At 34.2% G+C, this 19,349-nt stretch overlaps 1 protein-coding gene across 1 annotated transcript in view; it reads left to right on the top strand.

Moving 5' to 3' along the window:
* ITGA8 (integrin subunit alpha 8) overlaps window positions 1-19,349 on the top strand; it is a 213,656-nt gene that overhangs the window by 127,286 nt on the left and 67,021 nt on the right. The window contains exons 21-23 of the mRNA XM_074266669.1: window positions 6,483-6,575; window positions 8,656-8,735; window positions 14,593-14,673. Of these exons, the coding sequence (XP_074122770.1) occupies window positions 6,483-6,575; window positions 8,656-8,735; window positions 14,593-14,673 (254 nt within the window). The remainder of the gene's footprint in view (window positions 1-6,482; window positions 6,576-8,655; window positions 8,736-14,592; window positions 14,674-19,349) is intronic.

The following is a 19,349-nucleotide window of genomic DNA, read 5'->3' as shown; positions in this document are numbered from 1 at the left end:
CATCCTTTTTTGAAGCCTATTTATGATTCCTTTGAGTTTCAAATAGGTCACAAGAGTTCTGGTTTTTATTATTGTTTCATGGAACTGGGCCCAAATCTGCCATGAACTGATAATGGGATGTATCAGCCCTGAAAAGGGAACATGTCCATTTTCTTGCCTCTTGGCTTACTTTCTCACTCTCTTGATCAAGAAATACTGACCAGTTTTCCCTTCCCACTTAATCAGTGCCTTCCTTTATTAAGCTCAAGCAGATGTTCTCATTCCCTTTATTAGGAGAACATCAGTCTTCCTGTACTAAGTGGTCTTATGCCCTCCTCTGTAATCATCTATATTGTCCCTGAAAATGTCTTACAAAAACTTTGAGAGAACCAGGACCTCAGAATCATAAAAACTCATACACACACTTTGAGGACAGAAGCTTTGGCTTATGTTCTTATTATATAATAATGTAATATGATATTATTATAATGTAGCACCCAGCCGAAAATGTAGTAGAAATACAACAAAAGAATAAGAACTCTGGGCTTCTTATTAGGTGATCTGGATTTCACTTCCAGCTCTATTTGTCACCTATCTGATCATGGACAAAGTCAATTAGGAACCTAAGTTTCATCATCTACCAATACACTGTTGACTTCATGGTATTGTTGTGAAGAAAGTATTTATAAATCTTAACATATTCAAATATAAGTAACTTTTACTCTTTTTTATAATGAGAATTAACTCAATAAATGCTTAATTGGTTGACTTTATGGGAAAAAAAAACAAATAAAAATCATTAGCAAAAGCACTATGGATTTTCTGTAAAGGAGAGAAACAAATCACAAATCGTCCTCTTCTCCTCCAAGCCTTATCCATAGTGTGTAATACATGTTCCATAAAGTTGAATTCATTATGTAATAATGATAAATAATTGACAAAATCTCAACTGGCAAACACACACACACACAAAACCAGGAGAAAAATAATTTTGTTTCCAAGCAAGTACTTTTAGGACAGTTTTTATATACACACAACTAGGTATGAGATTCTAGATAACAAAGCAGAAATAAAAAAGTCTATGTACCTACCATTTGTGGCTCAATCAATCAATAATTAATAAAAATTTACCATGTACTGGGGATACAAGTTTTCAGATTGTAAATTCATTTTAACAATATCTCATAGCATCCTCCTATCCATTTACATGGGATTCTAGAATTGATCCCCAAATTATGCACAAAACAAAGAAAAACAAGCCCAATGATGTGATTTTAAGAACTAGCCTTGAGATTCCACGAATATTTGGGATTTAATTACCTCCATGTTGTCCCACCTCTCAGTTAAACAAAGAAACATGTTTCAGAAACTTCTCTTATTTTAGCATAATAACAACTTTGTTCTTTGGATGGTTTCATGGAGAGCAATTGTTGTTTTGACTTTCTGGCTGTAAATTCAACTCCAAATCATTTAGCAAACCTGATCCAGATAAAATCATGTCCACTTTCCCAATTCATCTGGTCCAAATTATTTGGTTCTGCCATCAACTCTGCCTGAGCCACTTTCTCCATTCTTTATTTTTCACTTTGACATGTCTTCTTCTTTTCCATTTTCTGTTTGCTCCTAAAAGCCACATTCAGCTATGTCCCTATAGACTTAGAAACTGTTTATATTACATTACATGCACTTATATTTCTGTTCAACTATGATTATCAATAGCTTCTCTGTTGAAAGGTGAGAAAAGAAAAAAGTCATTTTCACCTGATGCTGAGAGTATTTTTCTGTCATTCAGAAATTTATCTCAGATAGCATATGCACTGTTATGTGATTTAGGAGGCCTTAATTAAGAATATTTTTTTAAAATCTCCTTTTGAAGGAACACTGGGAAATGAGTGTAAACTATTAATTTTATCTTCTGAATCCAATTTTTCTTGTGCAACAAGAGAACTGTACGGATCTGCACACATATATTGTATCTAGGAAATACTTTAACATGTTTAACATGTATATGATTACCTGCCATCTAGGGAAGGGGATGGAGGGAGGGATGGGAAAAGTTGTAACAGAAGTGAGTGCAAGGAACAATGGTGTAAAAATTACCCATGATTTTGTTCTGTCAATAAAAAGCTATAATTAAAATAAAATTCTAAAAAAAAAATCTCCTTTTGATAGTATTTCAAAAGTCACAGAGCTAATTTTTGCCAGAGGTGAAGTTACTATGTTCTTCTTCTTTGAGTTTTTATACTGTTATCAAAGTAATGAGAAAAGCAGATCATATAAGCTCATAGATACAGAACTGCTAGGGACTTCAGAGGCGAATTTACTCATTTCTTTCTTTTTTTTTTCCCCTGAGGCTGGGGTTAAGTGACTTGCCCAGGGTCACACAGCTAGGAAGTGTTAAGTGTCTGAGACCAGATTTGAACTCGGGTCCTCCTGAATTCAAGGCTGGTGCTCTATCCTAGCTGCCCCCTGAATTTACTCATTTCAACCAGAATATATTAAGTGCTTGCCATTAGCACAGGTGTGTGGAGGAGGAGATGGAGAAAGAGAGTTGTATGAAAGATAAATGAGATAGACTCTATATTCTTAGGAAAGTTACCATCAAGCAAAAAGAGGTAAGATATATGCAGATTAATGGTTTAAAAAACTAGAGTGCAATAACAAACATAAGTGTCTATTACATATAAAAATTTGGGGAATATAATAATGATACAGTCTCTGTCCTCAAGGAGCTTGGATTATATTAGAAGGAATAAGACATATTCTCAGTTGAATATAATATAAGCAGATACTATGAGAAAAAGGAGAAATCTATACCAAGTCTCCTAATATAAAGAGTACAAGGAAACCAGATGAGAGGAATCGTGTGTGAGAATCAGTAAAGGCTTCCTTGAGGTGATATCATTTGAGCCAAGTGTTGATAGTAGATTAGGAGATCACCAGGATGAAGAAATAAATCAATCAATGAAGGAGCCCACTCTGTGCCAGGGGATCTGTTAGATACTGGAGATGGGAAGACAATAAGTGAAACAATCTCAACTCCTAAATAGCATGAAGTGAAATGCTGAAGAATGAGATGTGCTCAAATCATATACATACTTGAGGAATGATTAATTGGTGAGAAGAAAGAATCCCATTATTTTGAGGCATCTAAAGTTTCTTTTTGTCACTTATTAAAAAGTTGCCTACCTTATTACACTATCACAAAGTCCTCAACAAGTTAGAATTATCAAACTAATGACTTGATTATGGCTCCAAATGGAAAAGGGGGAAAGAGTTTTTGAAACAATGGAGGAAAAAGCTTAGTTATCTATAAAAATAAGAATTGTTTTTCCTAAACCACAGTTGAACAATTCTAAGCCATTGGGAAAAAATAAATATAAAAAAAAATAGAAAGGGAGAAAAAATATCTTTGATTGATGTAGGTGCCAAAAAGTCCGAAGACTGTTTCTAGGAAGCATGAAAAATGTATTGTTTGTTTTTTGGCTGCTGGACAGAATCAAAATGTTTACCAAGAAAGATAAGAGTTGTATGAAAAATGGAAAATCCTGATGAAGTCTTACAGGACAACACAGAAATTCCTTTTTAATGCTTTTGTTATTTTCTTAGCAAGTAGATAAAATTTCTTTTTCTTTGTTTCCTCTATTCAATAAATTCTCCTGATATTCTAGTCAACTAAAGAGCATTTATTAAGTATTTGTTATATGCCAGGCACTGTGCTAAATCTGAAGGACAAAGAGAAAGGCAAAAACAATCCCTGCCTTCAAGGAGCTTACATTGTATTGGAAAGGGACAACATGCAAACAACAGCATCTAAAATATATATGGAATAAATTGGGGATGACTTTAGAGGGAAGATACAAACATTAAGAAATACCAAGAAAGACCTCTTGCAGATTTTAGAATTTTAGTTGAAACTGAAGAAAGAAAAATGTGGAGGAAGGAATTCTAGGCATGGGTAATAGAGCATGAAAATGCATAGAGTAGGATAAGGAATAACAATGAGGTCAGAGTGACTGGATCACAGAGTTTGTGGAGGAGAGGAAAGTATAAGAACCCTGAAGAAATAGGAAGCAGGGAGGGTATAGAGGTCTTTATTAGACAAACCAAGGATTTTATATTTGACACAAAAGGAAATAGAGGCTTCTGATTTTATTTAGAGGAAGGGAAAGGAGAGAGCCATGATCAAACTTGGACTTTTTTGTTTATAATCTCAGTCATATCCAACTGGTCATGACCCCAGTTGGGGTTTTCTTAGCAGGAATACTGGACTGGTTTGCCATTTCCTTTTCTAGTTCATTTTATAGATAAGGAAACTGAGGCAAATAGGGTCACAATCTAGTAAATGTTTGAGACTGGATTTGAACTCAGATTTTCCTGACTCAAGGCTTGGTACTCTATCCATTGTGTCACCTTGCTGCTCCTAATATTGCACATTAGGAAGATCAGTTTGACAGTTGAGTGGCAGAAGAGACTTGAAGAAGAAAGACTAATCAGAAAAGTTATTGTAATAGTCCACGCATGAGGTAATGAGGGCTTGTACTATACAGGGAATAAAGTCAGAGAAAGGAAGGTAGAAATAACAAATTGATTAGGGAGGAGAAATGAGAGAGAGAATGATCCCCAACTTTGTAAGCCTGGGCGAGCAGGAAGATAGTAACAATAGGAAATGACTTGGGAATGGCACACCATTCATTATCAAGGAGAAGTATGACCAAGAGCAAATTGGTCCCATTCCACAGTAAGAGAAATGGATGATTGCTAAGCAGCCTGAGAGTTATACTGGTACCCAAGAAATATTTTTAAAATTGAAGGAGAATTTTAAATAAATTGAATATATTCTTTATGAAATTTACAGAAGGGCATATACAAGAATTGCAAAAGGAAAGAAAACATGAATAGGTGGTAACATACGTCTATGTCAGTGAGATTATAATATTTTTATATGTTATATATATATATATTATGTTATGTAAAATATATGTTAATATAATATAATAAGATCAAGGCAGCCAATACCAAGGAATATATTAACATGAACCAGAGTACTCACTTAGCTATTCTGTATTGTTGGAGGGAACAGACCTGCCATTCTATTAGGACCATGATTTGACACAAAGTAGGGCCCTGAAAGAATGAAACAGAGATCCAACAATTATAGAATCTCAGAGTTGGATGAGGCATTAGGGGATATCTGGTTTAGCCTGTATCTGAACAGAAATATCTTCTATAATAGGCATTATTACTCACTCTAATTAAGACTATCTCCCTGTACTGAGGTTGTGGAATGTACAGTTAGAAGAGACTTAAGAAGTCATCCATCCACATTTTACAGATGAATAAATTTATGATTAAGATCTTTCAGGATCTTAAACTAAGCTCTCAAACTCCAAATTCAGTGTTTTTTCAACTCTTTCACAAATATTGCTTGGGAAGGGTAAAGATGGGTCAGGCACTAGTGTGTCAGGCTTTTAGTAGCCAGAGGAAACCTGATGGCATATATCACTTAGTAAGAGTAATAATATATAAATATAAACATATAAAACATGCACTATATAGAAAGAAAAAGAAGATTTAGGGCTAGAAAGCACCACTAGACATCATTGAATTCAGCCCTTTCCTCTCACAGATGTTGAAACTGAGGTCCAGAAAGTAACTCGTCCAAAGTCATACGTATAATCAGCAATATTGAGATCCAAATTCAAGTCCTTTGACTTTGTCTGTATTCAACCCTTTTTCTGCAATACCAGTATGTTCAATCACCATTTGTAGAGTGATTTTGAATATAGAACAGTTTACAATATAAATATACTTTTAACTCACTTAACCAGTCGTTCAAATTTTCAAATATTTAATAGCAGAGGAATATATACCCTAGTGATCCCCTTCTACCAATACTCTGGAGTGGGAGCAGGTATTAAATTCTTCAAACTTAGCTTCATTTTGACTTTGATTGAAATCTTTGAAAGCCCCTTTGAAAAGTCACTACAGATGATATATATCCCATGGTAATTATTCATATCCCCATGGTATTCTTTCACAGAGTCACTTTTAGCTACCTGTCAACTGACAGCAGTATTGTGAGGAAAGGACTTTCTTAATATTAAATCTCTCTTTGAACAGGCGTTACCATTATTATTATCTTTATTATTTAAACTTTGTATTTAAGGTTATTTTTATTCTTTGAATCTGCATCTTGGGAGATGGGAACTCCATTTAAAAATGTTTAAGTAAATACCACACTACAAGTTTCCCCCCCATCAAAACAGAACAGATACATTCCTCCAGCTCATTTATTTCTATAATTAGGCTTCCTCCCTTCTTTTTCAGGTTCCCCACTTCCTCCCTGTAGGCTGATAGTCACAAATTAAGTCTTTGTGCAGAATTGCCCACACAGGTGTTTAAAATCAAAGAAATTTCACAAGCCCAAAGCTTTCCTTGGCTGCCAGGGTATAATTTATTCTGACCCCCGAACTCAATGTTGGTGTTCTTCCTCGTTGCAGGCTCTGCACCCACTGAGCTGTGAGTACAAGATGGACAATGTAAGCAGAATGGTGGTGTGTGACTTGGGGAACCCTATGGTGGCTGGAACAAATGTAAGAGAAAACCAGATGCAGTAGCTGATTTTTATCTGATTGAATTTTAAGGGAAGTGAGTGGAAAACTACTCAATTAGAACTCAGCTACTTAACAAGCTGTGGCTAAAACAAATTGCTCATTTAGATGGGAAATTAATGGACTAATGAGATCTAGCATCATTTCCACAAAGAGTAAAGGAACTGGGGTCAAAAATATAAAAGGAAACTAATTTCTTCTTGACATGGAGAACTGATTTTCTGATTTAAATTTATCTTTGAATTAGTTCTACTTGCAAAATTTATGTTAGAAACTCAATTTTAAAACCCCCTAATATATATGAATTCTTTTCTTGGGTCACCTCCAATTACACACACACACACACACACACACACACACACACACACACACACACACACACTCAGAAACTGAGTGACCAGAATAAGAAACTTCCCTCTCCTCAATCATTATTTGAAATTTCTAAGAGAATTTCCCAATTGGTCTTTGAGTTACCTTTTCTGTATATGAACTAATAAATATGCTATATTTATTGTGCTAATGTCCACATGTTATATATATAATTTCAATCTGAAACAAAGAAGGTTCTAAGTCTCTTTCATTATTTATTGTCTTCTGAGAATGAAGTCAATAATAACAAAACAGGCAGCAAGCTTGTTTTCTTGAGATTTCAAATGTCAAATTTCAAATGTCACTTTAAAAAGGAAAAATTTTAAATAAATAATAATTATTCAACTAAGTTCTTAATTTGTGAGGATGATACAAATATTCAATATTGTATGAAGCCACAATGTTAAAAGTAGATAATCAGAATGGAATATTTGAACCACAACATAGAAAACTGTATAGGCATAGGCAGTGTTGTGTTTATGAACCAATTAATCTGTCTCCTAACCAGTATTTCAAAAAAATCCAGTCATCTAGTATGAGTGTGGAGACCTACCTAAAAGCAAACAGGAAAGAAAGTTACTGCTATTCAGCATCTGCAGGTCATTAGTTTCTAATTCCTATGTTAGTACTGAATCTCGAGTGAGAATAATGTGAGTCCTTTAAAACTTTACCTGAACTAGAGAAAATGAGAATAAAAATTGTCAAGTCATCCTTATATAAAGGAGAGCATAGATGGGATAGAATTTTAAAGTCAAAATGATTTCAAATAAAGGGGAGAAAAGGAAAACAATCCATTTGGCTATCCAAAAAAATGTTTAAAAAAAAGTAGGAGATACAGTTGTTTGGATTAGTTTATCTCTGAGGATTATTACTGCAGCAGAACACCATTTACTTTCTTATCTTACTCTTGTAATAGCTCTGACCACATTTAATTTCATTGTATTGTTTTCTCATGTGACACTTTGGTATAATTACCTGCCTATTTTGTGGTTTTTGTGTTTTTTAAAGATTGTATGTCCGTTGATTATAGTACAATTCTATAGGTAAAGACACTATTAAGGCTTGAACTATTAAAGTCATGAAGGAAGTATTATTTCAAACTCCAGTATTTTAAAAATTGTTTTCATAAGGGCAAGAACTATGTTATATTCATATTTATACTGTTCTTAAATCCTACTGTAGGACCTTGTATATTTTAGGTATTTAAAGAGGTAAAGTAATACACACAAATATACACATATGTATGTTCACATACATATGTGTATAAAATCTCATTTGATCCTTGCAGCAAATAAGAACCCTCATAAGCCTAAATACACTACAGGTTTATCAACTTAGAAATGTTAAGAAAATTTTTGTCCTAGCCAAAAAAAATAAATAAAAACAAAGAATCCCAAATGAGGTTATTTTTTAAAGCTAGTGTTTAATTCTAGTTATGAATATAATAGTACATTCACATCGGACTGTCAATCATTCATGATTTCCCTTTACTTAGCTAATTCTTGACAATAGTAGAATAAGTTATCTTTCAAAATAGATGGCTTACTGTCATTAGAAGTGTTTAGAAAAAAGCTGGATAGCTAATCCTCTATCAAGGATTATATAGTATAAGACTCCCTAAATTGGAAGCAAAAATAACTTTTTAGTCCTAGCATTCTTTCGTGGCTGAGTCTCATACCTGATTCTTTTCTAGTACTCACTAGGTCTCCGATTTGCTGTTCCTCGTCTTGAAAATACCAATACAAGTATTGACTTTGATCTCCAAATCAGAAGGTAAGATCTTTTATCATTGAGGGACTATGAACTTTTGAACTAAATGCTTTTCTCTCCATGTTGTTTTATTTTATTCATTTTTAAAAACTCTCCTAAAAGAGCAATCAAAGCTTTCATTACCCATCCAAGATAGCTCTTAAAAAGGAATCCATGAATTCATGAAGGGAAGGGTTGTGAATTTGAAATTTTTAATGTTTTGATGTGTATTTCAAAATACTTCATTTCTTTTGTAACCATTTATATTTTATTTTGTGTTCTTTAAAGATATTATTCTGAGGAGGACTCCATAGGCTTCACTATGCTGTCAAAAGAGCCTATGATTAAAAAACAAAACAAAACAAAAAAGAGTAATGATCCCTAGAGCTCTAGGAGTTTCAACACCTTGATCAATGTTTTAATAAAGATATTGTTTTCAGTACTTATCTATAGTGATTGAATTGACCAAAGGGACAAACCCATGGAACACTCTTAACAGTTGACATTCCTAATCCTAATCAGCTATTACATATGTCTTAGAGGAAGAAAGGAATCTCATTGTCAGTACCAATCTTTGGCCAGATTATGAAGTAGGCAGAATCTGTTTCTCTCTTTCTCCTTTCACTTCTCTTTCATTTCCCTACCCTAGGATCCCAACCTTCCTTTCAAGGATGGACCTTAAACCCCAAACAGCTATTAGCTAATCTTCAGTAAATGACAACTGATGGTGTGACTCTACCTCAGGAAGTATTTTCATTTTAATAGGAGTGATTGATGTCTGGCAAAAACTTCTAAGACACGAAAAAAATGACTTTTTGATTAGATAGCATGACAGATTAGGGAAGGAAAACAATTGAGAGGCATCCCTGACCATTTACTTGATTTCAATCTATAGGAGGATAGCTATGCTTCTTACCACTGAAACTGGCTCTTTTCATGTCTCTAATTTATTTGAATTTATTCCCTTTCCCTCTACCCTGTTTTTTTCATCCTGAGAACTAGAATTAGCCCCAACCTGGAAGAAACAGCCAAGAGCAACGTGACATTTCAACAGGGCCATCACTGGATCAGTATTTATTGGTGATGAATAAGGGCCAATCCCTTATTCCCCCATCCCATGCTCCAGATTATGCAGTAAAGAGTGGTTTAGAATTTTCATTTAGTTTTGAATGAAAATATGAAGCCAGGATTTTCAATTTGGATCTCATAAAATGAATTATGTGACTATGACATAATGAACCTTGTTAGAGTCAGCTTTCTTCTTTCAGTACACTAAGGAAATTCATGGTATATTGAGTAGAGAACCAGCCTCAAAGCCAAGTTCATGGGTATATTCTGAGGCATTGTAGCTGTGTGACTAGGGGCAAATGATTTAACCTCTCAAAGCTCTAGACATATCTCTGAGCTAGCCTTTGATAGAGTTCTCTCATCTGGGTATCCCTTCTACCTATGAAATCACAGGCATTGTTCTTATTTGCTTAAGAAATAACACAGAACTAATTTGGTGGAGGACATTTAAATATACAGAAGCAGTAAGGATGGAATGCATCTGATAAAGTTGCTCAGTTAGGACTTCACCCAAGAACCACTGGGTTCCTGTGTAATTATGAATGATTTCCAGGGGAGAGAATAGTATACTTCATTTTATATTCCCTTTCCAATGGATGTCAGTAAGATCTTCCTACATTTAACCTAAATTCTTCCTGTTGTCATTAGCTCTTATTTGTACTCTCTTGGTGATCAAATACAGAGAGTGAGCATTCACCGTTTATCAGCATGCATCGTTAGCGTGTATAAGGAAACCTGCATTTCTAATCTAAGTCCAGAAAATGCCACATATAATACTGCAGTTTATCCCCTGGTTATATCATGAACTGTTTTTTTTTGCTTGTTTGTTTTTTTTACTGCACTCAATTAATTGTCTACAATTGAAAAACAAACAAATAGAGCTTCCATTAAGAAAAAAAAAAAGAAAATTAATTTATCCTTCTTTCTCACTTATTACTGCAGCATTTGCATATTACAAGCTGTGCAGTTAGTAGGGCTGATTGAATGATGAATCTAGGACACTGATTTTAGGATTCTTGATTCTAGAAGCCTTCCCCAATGCCTTTTTGTAGAAAGTTGTCCTTTGTTGTCATTGTTGCACTAATCAGTACTAAATAAAAAACTGAAAACATAATATTCTTTTCATATTCATTTTCATCTTAAAGAATCTGTCTTGATTTTTCTTTCTTCCTTAAATGCTGTACCAATGTATTACCATCAATAATTATCTTGAAAAAAAATAAACATGATATTAACAACCATGGAATTATTAAACACATACACACACATACAGGACCCCTGCCCAAGAAATCTGAATTCTATTATCTTTACTCTCTTCCTAGTTATGGGTCCTCAATCTCTTCATCTGTGAAATGGAAGTTGGATTATGTAACTTTCCAGGTCTGTGACTCATATTCTAGGAATTATAAAGCACAGAAAAAGACAATGTCCAAAGATACATTTTGAATCCAGAAAATCACTTGTAGATTTAATCGTCATGAGACAAATGAATCCTCTGCAATCTACTATTCTGATAGATCTCAAAGATGCAAATAAGATTGCAGTGAAATGGTTTAATTTTAGCTTAAACAAATCCATCCAAACCTGAAGTCAAACAGATATACTCAAAATCAAATTTCAACTCTTAAGGGGGGCACTCTTGAATGCTGATCCCCACATATGGAATCCCAGTCCCCTGCTAGAGGAAAACTGGCTTTCAGAGTCATTAACTTGGAGCACTTTTTGGTTACCAAATGTTTGAGTAAAAGGGCTTCCTGCTGCGTTTGCTCTATGATTCATGAAAGTCTTTTCTTCCCTATGTAGGAGAGTCTCCTGTTTATAACAGACCCATGTGATCACCTTATCCATTTTTTCTTTGCCAAAAGAGGAGTTATAGATGAAATGCTGGTTCTATTGGCGAATATAATTAAAAAGGTTAAGAATCTTAAAAGGTTTCGTGTTTTCATTAAGAGGGAAGGAAGGAAGGAGGGAAAGAGAGACATATAGAAAGAAATAGAGATAGAGACAGAGAGACAAAGACAGAGGAACAAAAAGGAAATAGTAAATGGAGAAGAAGGAGGAAATGTGCTTTCATTAGAAGAATAAGTGAAAAACATATTTATCCTTGGCATACATCAGGATGTGTTCCTATAGAGGAAGTTCACCATTAATTTTCTTAGAGCATAAAGTATAAATAGCACCATATCATAGACAATGATGGATTACTTGTTTAATGTAACAGCAGTATTAGCAAGGGAGGCTTGCTGTTCAGAGAGCGGTCAAGAAAGCATACAAACTGTATATATTAATTGCGGTTCTTTTCTCATGAGGAGATTTTATTAAGAACTACTGGATTCAGCACAAACTTCTCTAGAAATTCTATACTGCAAAATATCATACAATTGATTTGGATAGAGAAGCAGAAAATTTAGTTTTCAGGGCTTTGATTTACTTTATTGTATTTCTAAAAAGCCAATATATACTTCATGTTTTAAAAATGGGTTCCATACCTGATACCTGTTTATATTATCATATATAGTATAGGAGAATTACACATGCTTAACATATATTGGATTACTTGCTGTCTAGGGGGAGGAATAGGGGAAAATAGAGGGAGAAAACAATTTGGAACACAAAGTTTTGCAAGGGTGAATGTTAAATATTATTTTTGCATATATTTTGAAAATAAAAAGCTATTATTTAAAAAAAGAAAATACTGTAGATAATGAATAGTTTTGCTCATTAAAATAATTGGAAATGACACCACTTAAATACACACTTATGCACATAAACATTGCTCTTATAATTCAATCCCCATGTTTTCCACTAACAAGGAAATAGAAGAAAAAAAGTATAGCTAGCTATTCCTTAGAAGACTCAAGTTTGCACATCAAACCATTGCCTAAGACTTTATAAGAAACTCAGAACCACAAAGCCTGCATCCAGCAGAATCATTCAAATACTTTTCAGTGGTTAGTCATTCCCAAGGATGTGCTTGAAAAAGCAACCTTTCTATACTCCCCAGATGTGATCATAATAGACCACTATGGCAATAGGATTCAAACAGTGGTGAACAAGTCCCTCCAGGCTTATTCCAGTGCCAGCCCATTATGGAAACTGAAACTGCCATCTGCCCATTTCTGGTTTTCCATGTGTGTTTGTAGTTATATAGTTTGTAGTTATCAGTACATGTGATCAATCAGGATGTTAAAAAAAATTTAAATAATTGAAAGAACCAAAGGAAGCACATTTTGATGACCTTTTAAGAGTTTCTATTGAATTTTATCCAATTCTTCCCAGTTTCTAAATTTATAGAGCTTTAAAAAGCTCACCAGATGAAACTCTATTCTTTGGGAGTTCAATCCTATACCATTTTTCACTGAATCATTGTTTCTAATCTTGGAATCCAATAGAAAGTAGCTCTCCCTGGAGAATATCCAGATTGTAAGACATTCTCACTCTGCAGAAGTAGTTGCAGAATGTAAATAATATATTAACTCTAATGCATGGTAGGAAATAAATTAGGAAAGCTAGATGTGGGTAGAGTGTCAGGACCTGTAGTCAGAAATGACCAGAGTTCAAATCTGGCTTCAGACACTTTGTAGCTGTGTGACCCTGGGCAAGTCACTTAACCCTGTTTACCTCAGTTTTCTCATCTATACAGTGAGCTGGAGAAGTAAATGACAAACTACTCCAGTATCTCTGGCAGGAAAAATCCAAATGGAGTCATGAAAAGTTAGACACTGAAAAACTGAAAAACAACAATAGGAAATACATATATTTGGTTCAGTTAATGCTCTAATTTTATAAGACCTATGTTCTTTGTAGCTTTGAATGTTAAATATAGCCATTTTTAATTAAATGGTGGGTAGGGGGAACATTTTCCCCAACATCAATTGAGAAAGTATCAGCAAATATAACAATGATTTTACCATTATTTTTTAATTACAAAAAGTGAATTTTTCCAATTGAGATCCTTGAAACACTTCATGGACAATTCATTGCTCTGTTATCTGGCAGTTTTTCCAACCCAACCTGGCTTCTTTTTATAACTTAATATACTCAGAAGTTCACATTCCCCATATAACCACAGGGGGTATAGAGAGGATATTAACTCAAGAAACAGGATCTAGATGACCCCTGTAACCATATTGTCCAAGCCACCCATTTTTACAGACTAGGAAACTGAGACCCAGGAAGTTTATGATGATGAATGTCCCACAAGTAGTGAGACAACAATAGTTGACATTCATATAGCATTTGCCAAGTGCTTTATTTGTATCTTATTTTATTTTGATGACAATTGTGGGAGATAGGTGCTTTTACTACTAGAATCAGGTACTCTGAATTCAGAGCCAGAGATTACTGGATCATGAAAAGTAAATTTACTGTAAGGAGAGTAGATAATATCATGTTTTCCAGATCACTTTATTTTGATTGTACTTTTGGGGGGTTATCTGTGCCATTAGAATAAAAAACAAATGTTGACTGGAAAATCTCTTGTTTAATAGACAATAGAAAAAATTATGAAAGTATCTGCCTAGTAGATCCTGGGAGGCAAACTCAATCTAGTCATTTTCCAAGCAAAATTCCAAAGATTAATTCACTTCCTGACATTTATAGTGTTTTCAGAAAAATCATGTGTGTGTGTGTGTGTGTGTGTGTGTGTGTGTGTGTGTAATGGGTACTTGATCCTTAAAAAATACTTTAATTTTCAAATAAGTTTTTTTAAATACTCATGCCATTTGTCATTGTTGATTTAAAATATATGGACTCTATTGTGTAGTTACTATTCTTTAGCATAATTATTAACTTTGTTGTATCTATATTTTAGTTCCAACAAGGATAATCCAGATAGCAATTCCGTGAGCCTGCAAATCAATGTTAGTGCTATGGCCCAAGTAGAGATAAGAGGGTAAGTAATAAATTATAGTTATATAATATCTGGACATATATCACATATCTGAGCACAAAAATTCATAAAAATGAAAAAAATATAATAATGAAGTGAGTTCTCATATTATAAATTGTCTATTCAGTTCTTTTGTATATTTACATCTTCTGTTAATCCTATAACAAAGAGTAGAAGAGACATTTAATTGCAGATTTTTTAGCTCCCTACAGTAAAGAAACAATGAAAAAACTTCTTAAAAACATAGCTTTCCAAAACTGGAGTGGACTTTCTTGGGGATGGTGATTTTCTTAGCCTTATACATTTTTAAGCAAATACTAGATAGGTAAACAAGATTCATGTTTTCATAAGGGATTGAACTAAATGATTTCTAAGACCTCTTGCAAATATTTAATCTAAATCTAAATATTAAATATCAAGTATTTGTGCTATGAGCTATGTAGAAACTCTCAAGGAAGATCCAAGTCTTCCAATGACTTCATTGACATGTTATAAATTGTCATGGGAAAAAGGAATTTCATCTGTTCACTTGCATTCTGATGCTGATTCTATCTGTATTTAGTTCAAGTAAAATGAGCTAGAGAAGGAAATGGCAAAACAGTACAGTATCTTACCAAAAAATCCAAAATGGAGTCACTAAGAGTCAAACCAAATTGAAATGACTGAACAACAACAAAATTTTGATGTAGGTCTTATAACAATTTTAGCATAGCTGAAATTACGTTATGGTCTTGTTCGTTGATTGAGCAATCAAATGTGAGATATGAGCTAGAGGAACTGGATCATTAGAGCTTGATTTACACATTCTAAATCTATACCACATGTAAGGTAAAAAAAAAAGAAAATGAATTTTTAAGTGGATCAATTTTATTCTTCATTAAAAAAAAATCACAGTAACTTAATAAATACCACTTAGGGATAATCCTTATATACCACTAATTACCATTTTCATTACATTTTAAAGCTAACTTTAGATATTTAATAATTTCTTAGATTTGCGATGAGAAAAACATAGTAAGGCATTATACTTTGCTACCTTATTATTAGTGATCTTTTTGTACTTTTCACACATAGAAGATTTATTCAAAAGTTGGGACTCAAAGTACAATAAATCTCAGTTTCTTAACTTGACTTAAAATGAAATGTTTCCTATTGCAAATTGGAGAGAGAAATTTTCTGGGTGAAGTGAGCCAAGGGCAATTAAGTTAAGACTTAATGCAAAATATTCCCTTTTTGTTCTTATATTGAACTTCTGGGGTAAATATATACAATTGTCTGCTTGTTACCAATGTGACTTACTTCTTTATGGGGGGACATGGAACCACTCCCTTTGTGATAATAGCTCTAGTGTCATCCCATATAAATTTCATTATAGAAATATGGTCATTTACATTACTGATCTAACTTCCAAACCTAAGAAGGTTTGAAAGTTCTTCTTAGCCATTTTCTTTCTCTTTGGGGAGTCATTTTCAAAGTAAAATCTTTCCCTCCAAATGTCAACATTGGCAGAGAAAGAATTTGTCAAAATGTTGCATTGTTCTAGGAATTAAAAGGTAATGTATAAGTGTATCTTATATGCTTGATTTATAGAAAAAGCCAACCTTTTAGGTCTTCAGCAAGTATATTGTCTTCTTGTTGTTGTTGAATTCAGACACTATCTTAAACAATAGATTAGAAGATTTCTTCATGTATCTATGTGTTTTTCTGAGCCAAATGTGGATTCTACTTTTGAAGGAACTCACCAGCTTAATTCGAAACTAGATAATCTCTGCTCAGTGTTTTAAATACAGCTCTATACTGAATTCTTGACATTGTGAGCCTTAGAAATACTGGGTAATACTGCAGTAGATTACAGACTAAAATACATGATGAGAAAGCAATTCACATGAAAGAAGATCTTAGGGAAGGAGTGGTCTACAAGCACAAGAATCACCAGTAGGAAGAGACAGGCAGGTAAAACGATTTTAACTGGATGAACAAGACTAGTGTGGAATGTCATCATCCCTCTCTCAACTCTTCTCTGGAATGGTATGTCTAATTCTGGGTGCTGCATTTTTCAAGCAGCATTGACTAGCAAGACTATATCCAGAATAAGGTGACCTGGAAGAAGATAGTAAGGGACCTTAAACTCATGACACCCTTCAAAAGAAATAACCTGAAATAGACAGTTCAGAAGGAACATGATAGACTTCAGACTTATAGAGGGCTACCAGATGGAAGAAGAAATAGACTTCTCTTCATGGCTCTGAAAGGGAGATTTCAGTTCAATTTTTAAAAAAAGAAAAAATAGAGCTTTACAAAAATGGAATGAACCTTCTTACAGGTGACTGTTTTCCTGGCCATCAAAATCTGGGTGATTATTTTCCCAGCCATGGATATCTATAAGCAAAGGCTTGATATGTGAACAAAATTCATGTTTAGGTTATGGATTGAGCTAAGTGATCTCTAAGACCCCTTTCAAATCTAAATATTAGATTTCAATGATTGGTGCTTTGATTTGTGCAGGAATTTCCTCCATTATAGACTCAAATCTTGCAATGACTTCATTGACATTGGTTGTGAGTTGTCATGGACAAAAAAAAATCATCTGTTAAATTGATTTCTGATGATGATTCCATCTGCATTTGGGTCAGTACACAAGGATGACTCTTCCATGGGCTGTTAGAATTTTTGGAAGTAAATCTGATCTTAATCATCAATTATATTCCTCCTTCTCAAAATAGTCAGTAGATGTGGGATAATCTTTGGAAAACTATGCCTCCCCCTATAACAATTTCATTCAATCTAGGGAAAGGAAACCTTTTTTTCAACAGAGATCCCAATTTAACAAATATTTATGAAGTACTTGCTACAATCAAGCAATAAAATCAAGATGTTGGGGATATAAAAATAGATATGAGCCAGACCTTGCTCATAGATAGATTCTGTTTAAGAGAGACAGACAGACACACACACACCACACACACACACACACACATACACACACACACACACACACAAGCATACACCCACACACGGCGACAGAGATACACACACACACACTAAGAGAGAAAGACAGAGACACAGAGAGGGGAGGGAGGGAGGGAGGGGGAGAGAGAGAATATGATGGAAACAGAGATACATGGAAAGAAATATGAGACAAGAGAAAAGAAGTATACCTTGGAAAAGGTTTAAAGAGTAGGAGGAGCATGAGCAACCAATAAAAGGAGACCAGAAAGGGACAACAAAAAAAGTAGGAATGTGGACTATAATTATGTAGTCTCATGGAACAAAAAGTAGAAGAATGGCACTTCCAGTTCCAAAATGCTTCAGAAAGGTCAAGGAAAATAAAGATGGAAGCTTGGGGGGAGATGCAGTCTATTGATAACATAATCATTAATAAGCTAGATAAAGCTTATTCAGTAGAGTGGTGATAACAGAAAACAGATTATTAAGAGATTTGGGAGAAAAACTCTGATTGGTGGTAAACAAAGAAAACAAATGTAAACTTTTAATCTATCTAGGAAATTGTACAGCAAATGAAGGAGAAATAAAGGGTACCTGAGAAGAGACTGATAATAGGGATGATTGATGGAGCAGATTCACAGAGATAAGAGGAGGGGTTGAGATTAGAAGTACAGATGAAGAGGGTGACCTCCGTTAAGACAAGGGTCACTTGTTCCTCTGAAACTGTAAGATTTCCAGAAGGGAGGTAAGGACATTCAAAGGTATAGAGTCACAAACTTCACTTGCTCATTGGGGAAGGTAGATAGAGCTAGGAACTTTAGAGAAAGGCAACATTAAAATAGCTGTTGTGGAGAATGTGATTTAGAGGCCCAGTGAAACATTTACGGAGATAAAAAATTGCCATGCAGCAATAAAAACCTACTTAAATTAGATGATAGTAGACATTTATAGTGAACCCCATCATTTGTGCACATAGATCCAGATTTACTCCTTCCAATGAAAGTTTTCCAGAGATTCTACCATAAATACTGGCATTAGCACCTGGCCTAAACATTTTGCTGCCAAATTGGTCAGGTCACCAAGGTGTTAGTAGGGAAACTATTAAAATCCCCGTAGCGACAGTGGTCCATTATCTCAAGGACTTTGTCTTTCCCTAAAAGGACTGGTCATCATCACTTTCCTGGACCTCGGGTTTTCTATCAAATGAGGGAGTTTCAGTCAATTATTTCTAATGTCCTTTCTTGTTCCCAAATTCAAAGATCTTTTATAAAGTATTTAGACATTTAAATGAAATAACTGTAGTAGGCAAAGAGGTTATTTCTTAAAGCTCCTTCTTTATGATGATAGGTCTTAAACTTGGATTATCAAACTTGTGAGGCTATGTAATTCAACCCATTCACTTTTTAAATGAGGAATCTCAAGCAAAGAGTAGTAAAGTTACTTACCTGAGATTATGTAGGTTGAAAATAGGAGAGTCAAGATTTGAACTTGCATCCTTGACTCAACATCTGGCACCTGAAATGATAAATAATTACTGTTGGCAAAGAGAAAGTAATCCCCTGGAATAGTTATCACTGAGCACTCCCACAGTGCATTTTTATGCAATTTCTTTAGAATTAACCGACATTTCTGTGGAATATTAGAAGAAATTGTATATGACCCCACACTACAAGGAAATCACTTTGCTTAACTACTTTCAACTAAAAGAATTTGAATTTTTCCCAATCTCTGTC

Source organism: Sminthopsis crassicaudata, chromosome 5 (assembly GCF_048593235.1).
Source record: "Sminthopsis crassicaudata isolate SCR6 chromosome 5, ASM4859323v1, whole genome shotgun sequence".
Lineage (NCBI taxonomy): Eukaryota > Metazoa > Chordata > Mammalia > Dasyuromorphia > Dasyuridae > Sminthopsis > Sminthopsis crassicaudata.
This window is presented reverse-complemented; position numbering and strand designations above follow the sequence as displayed.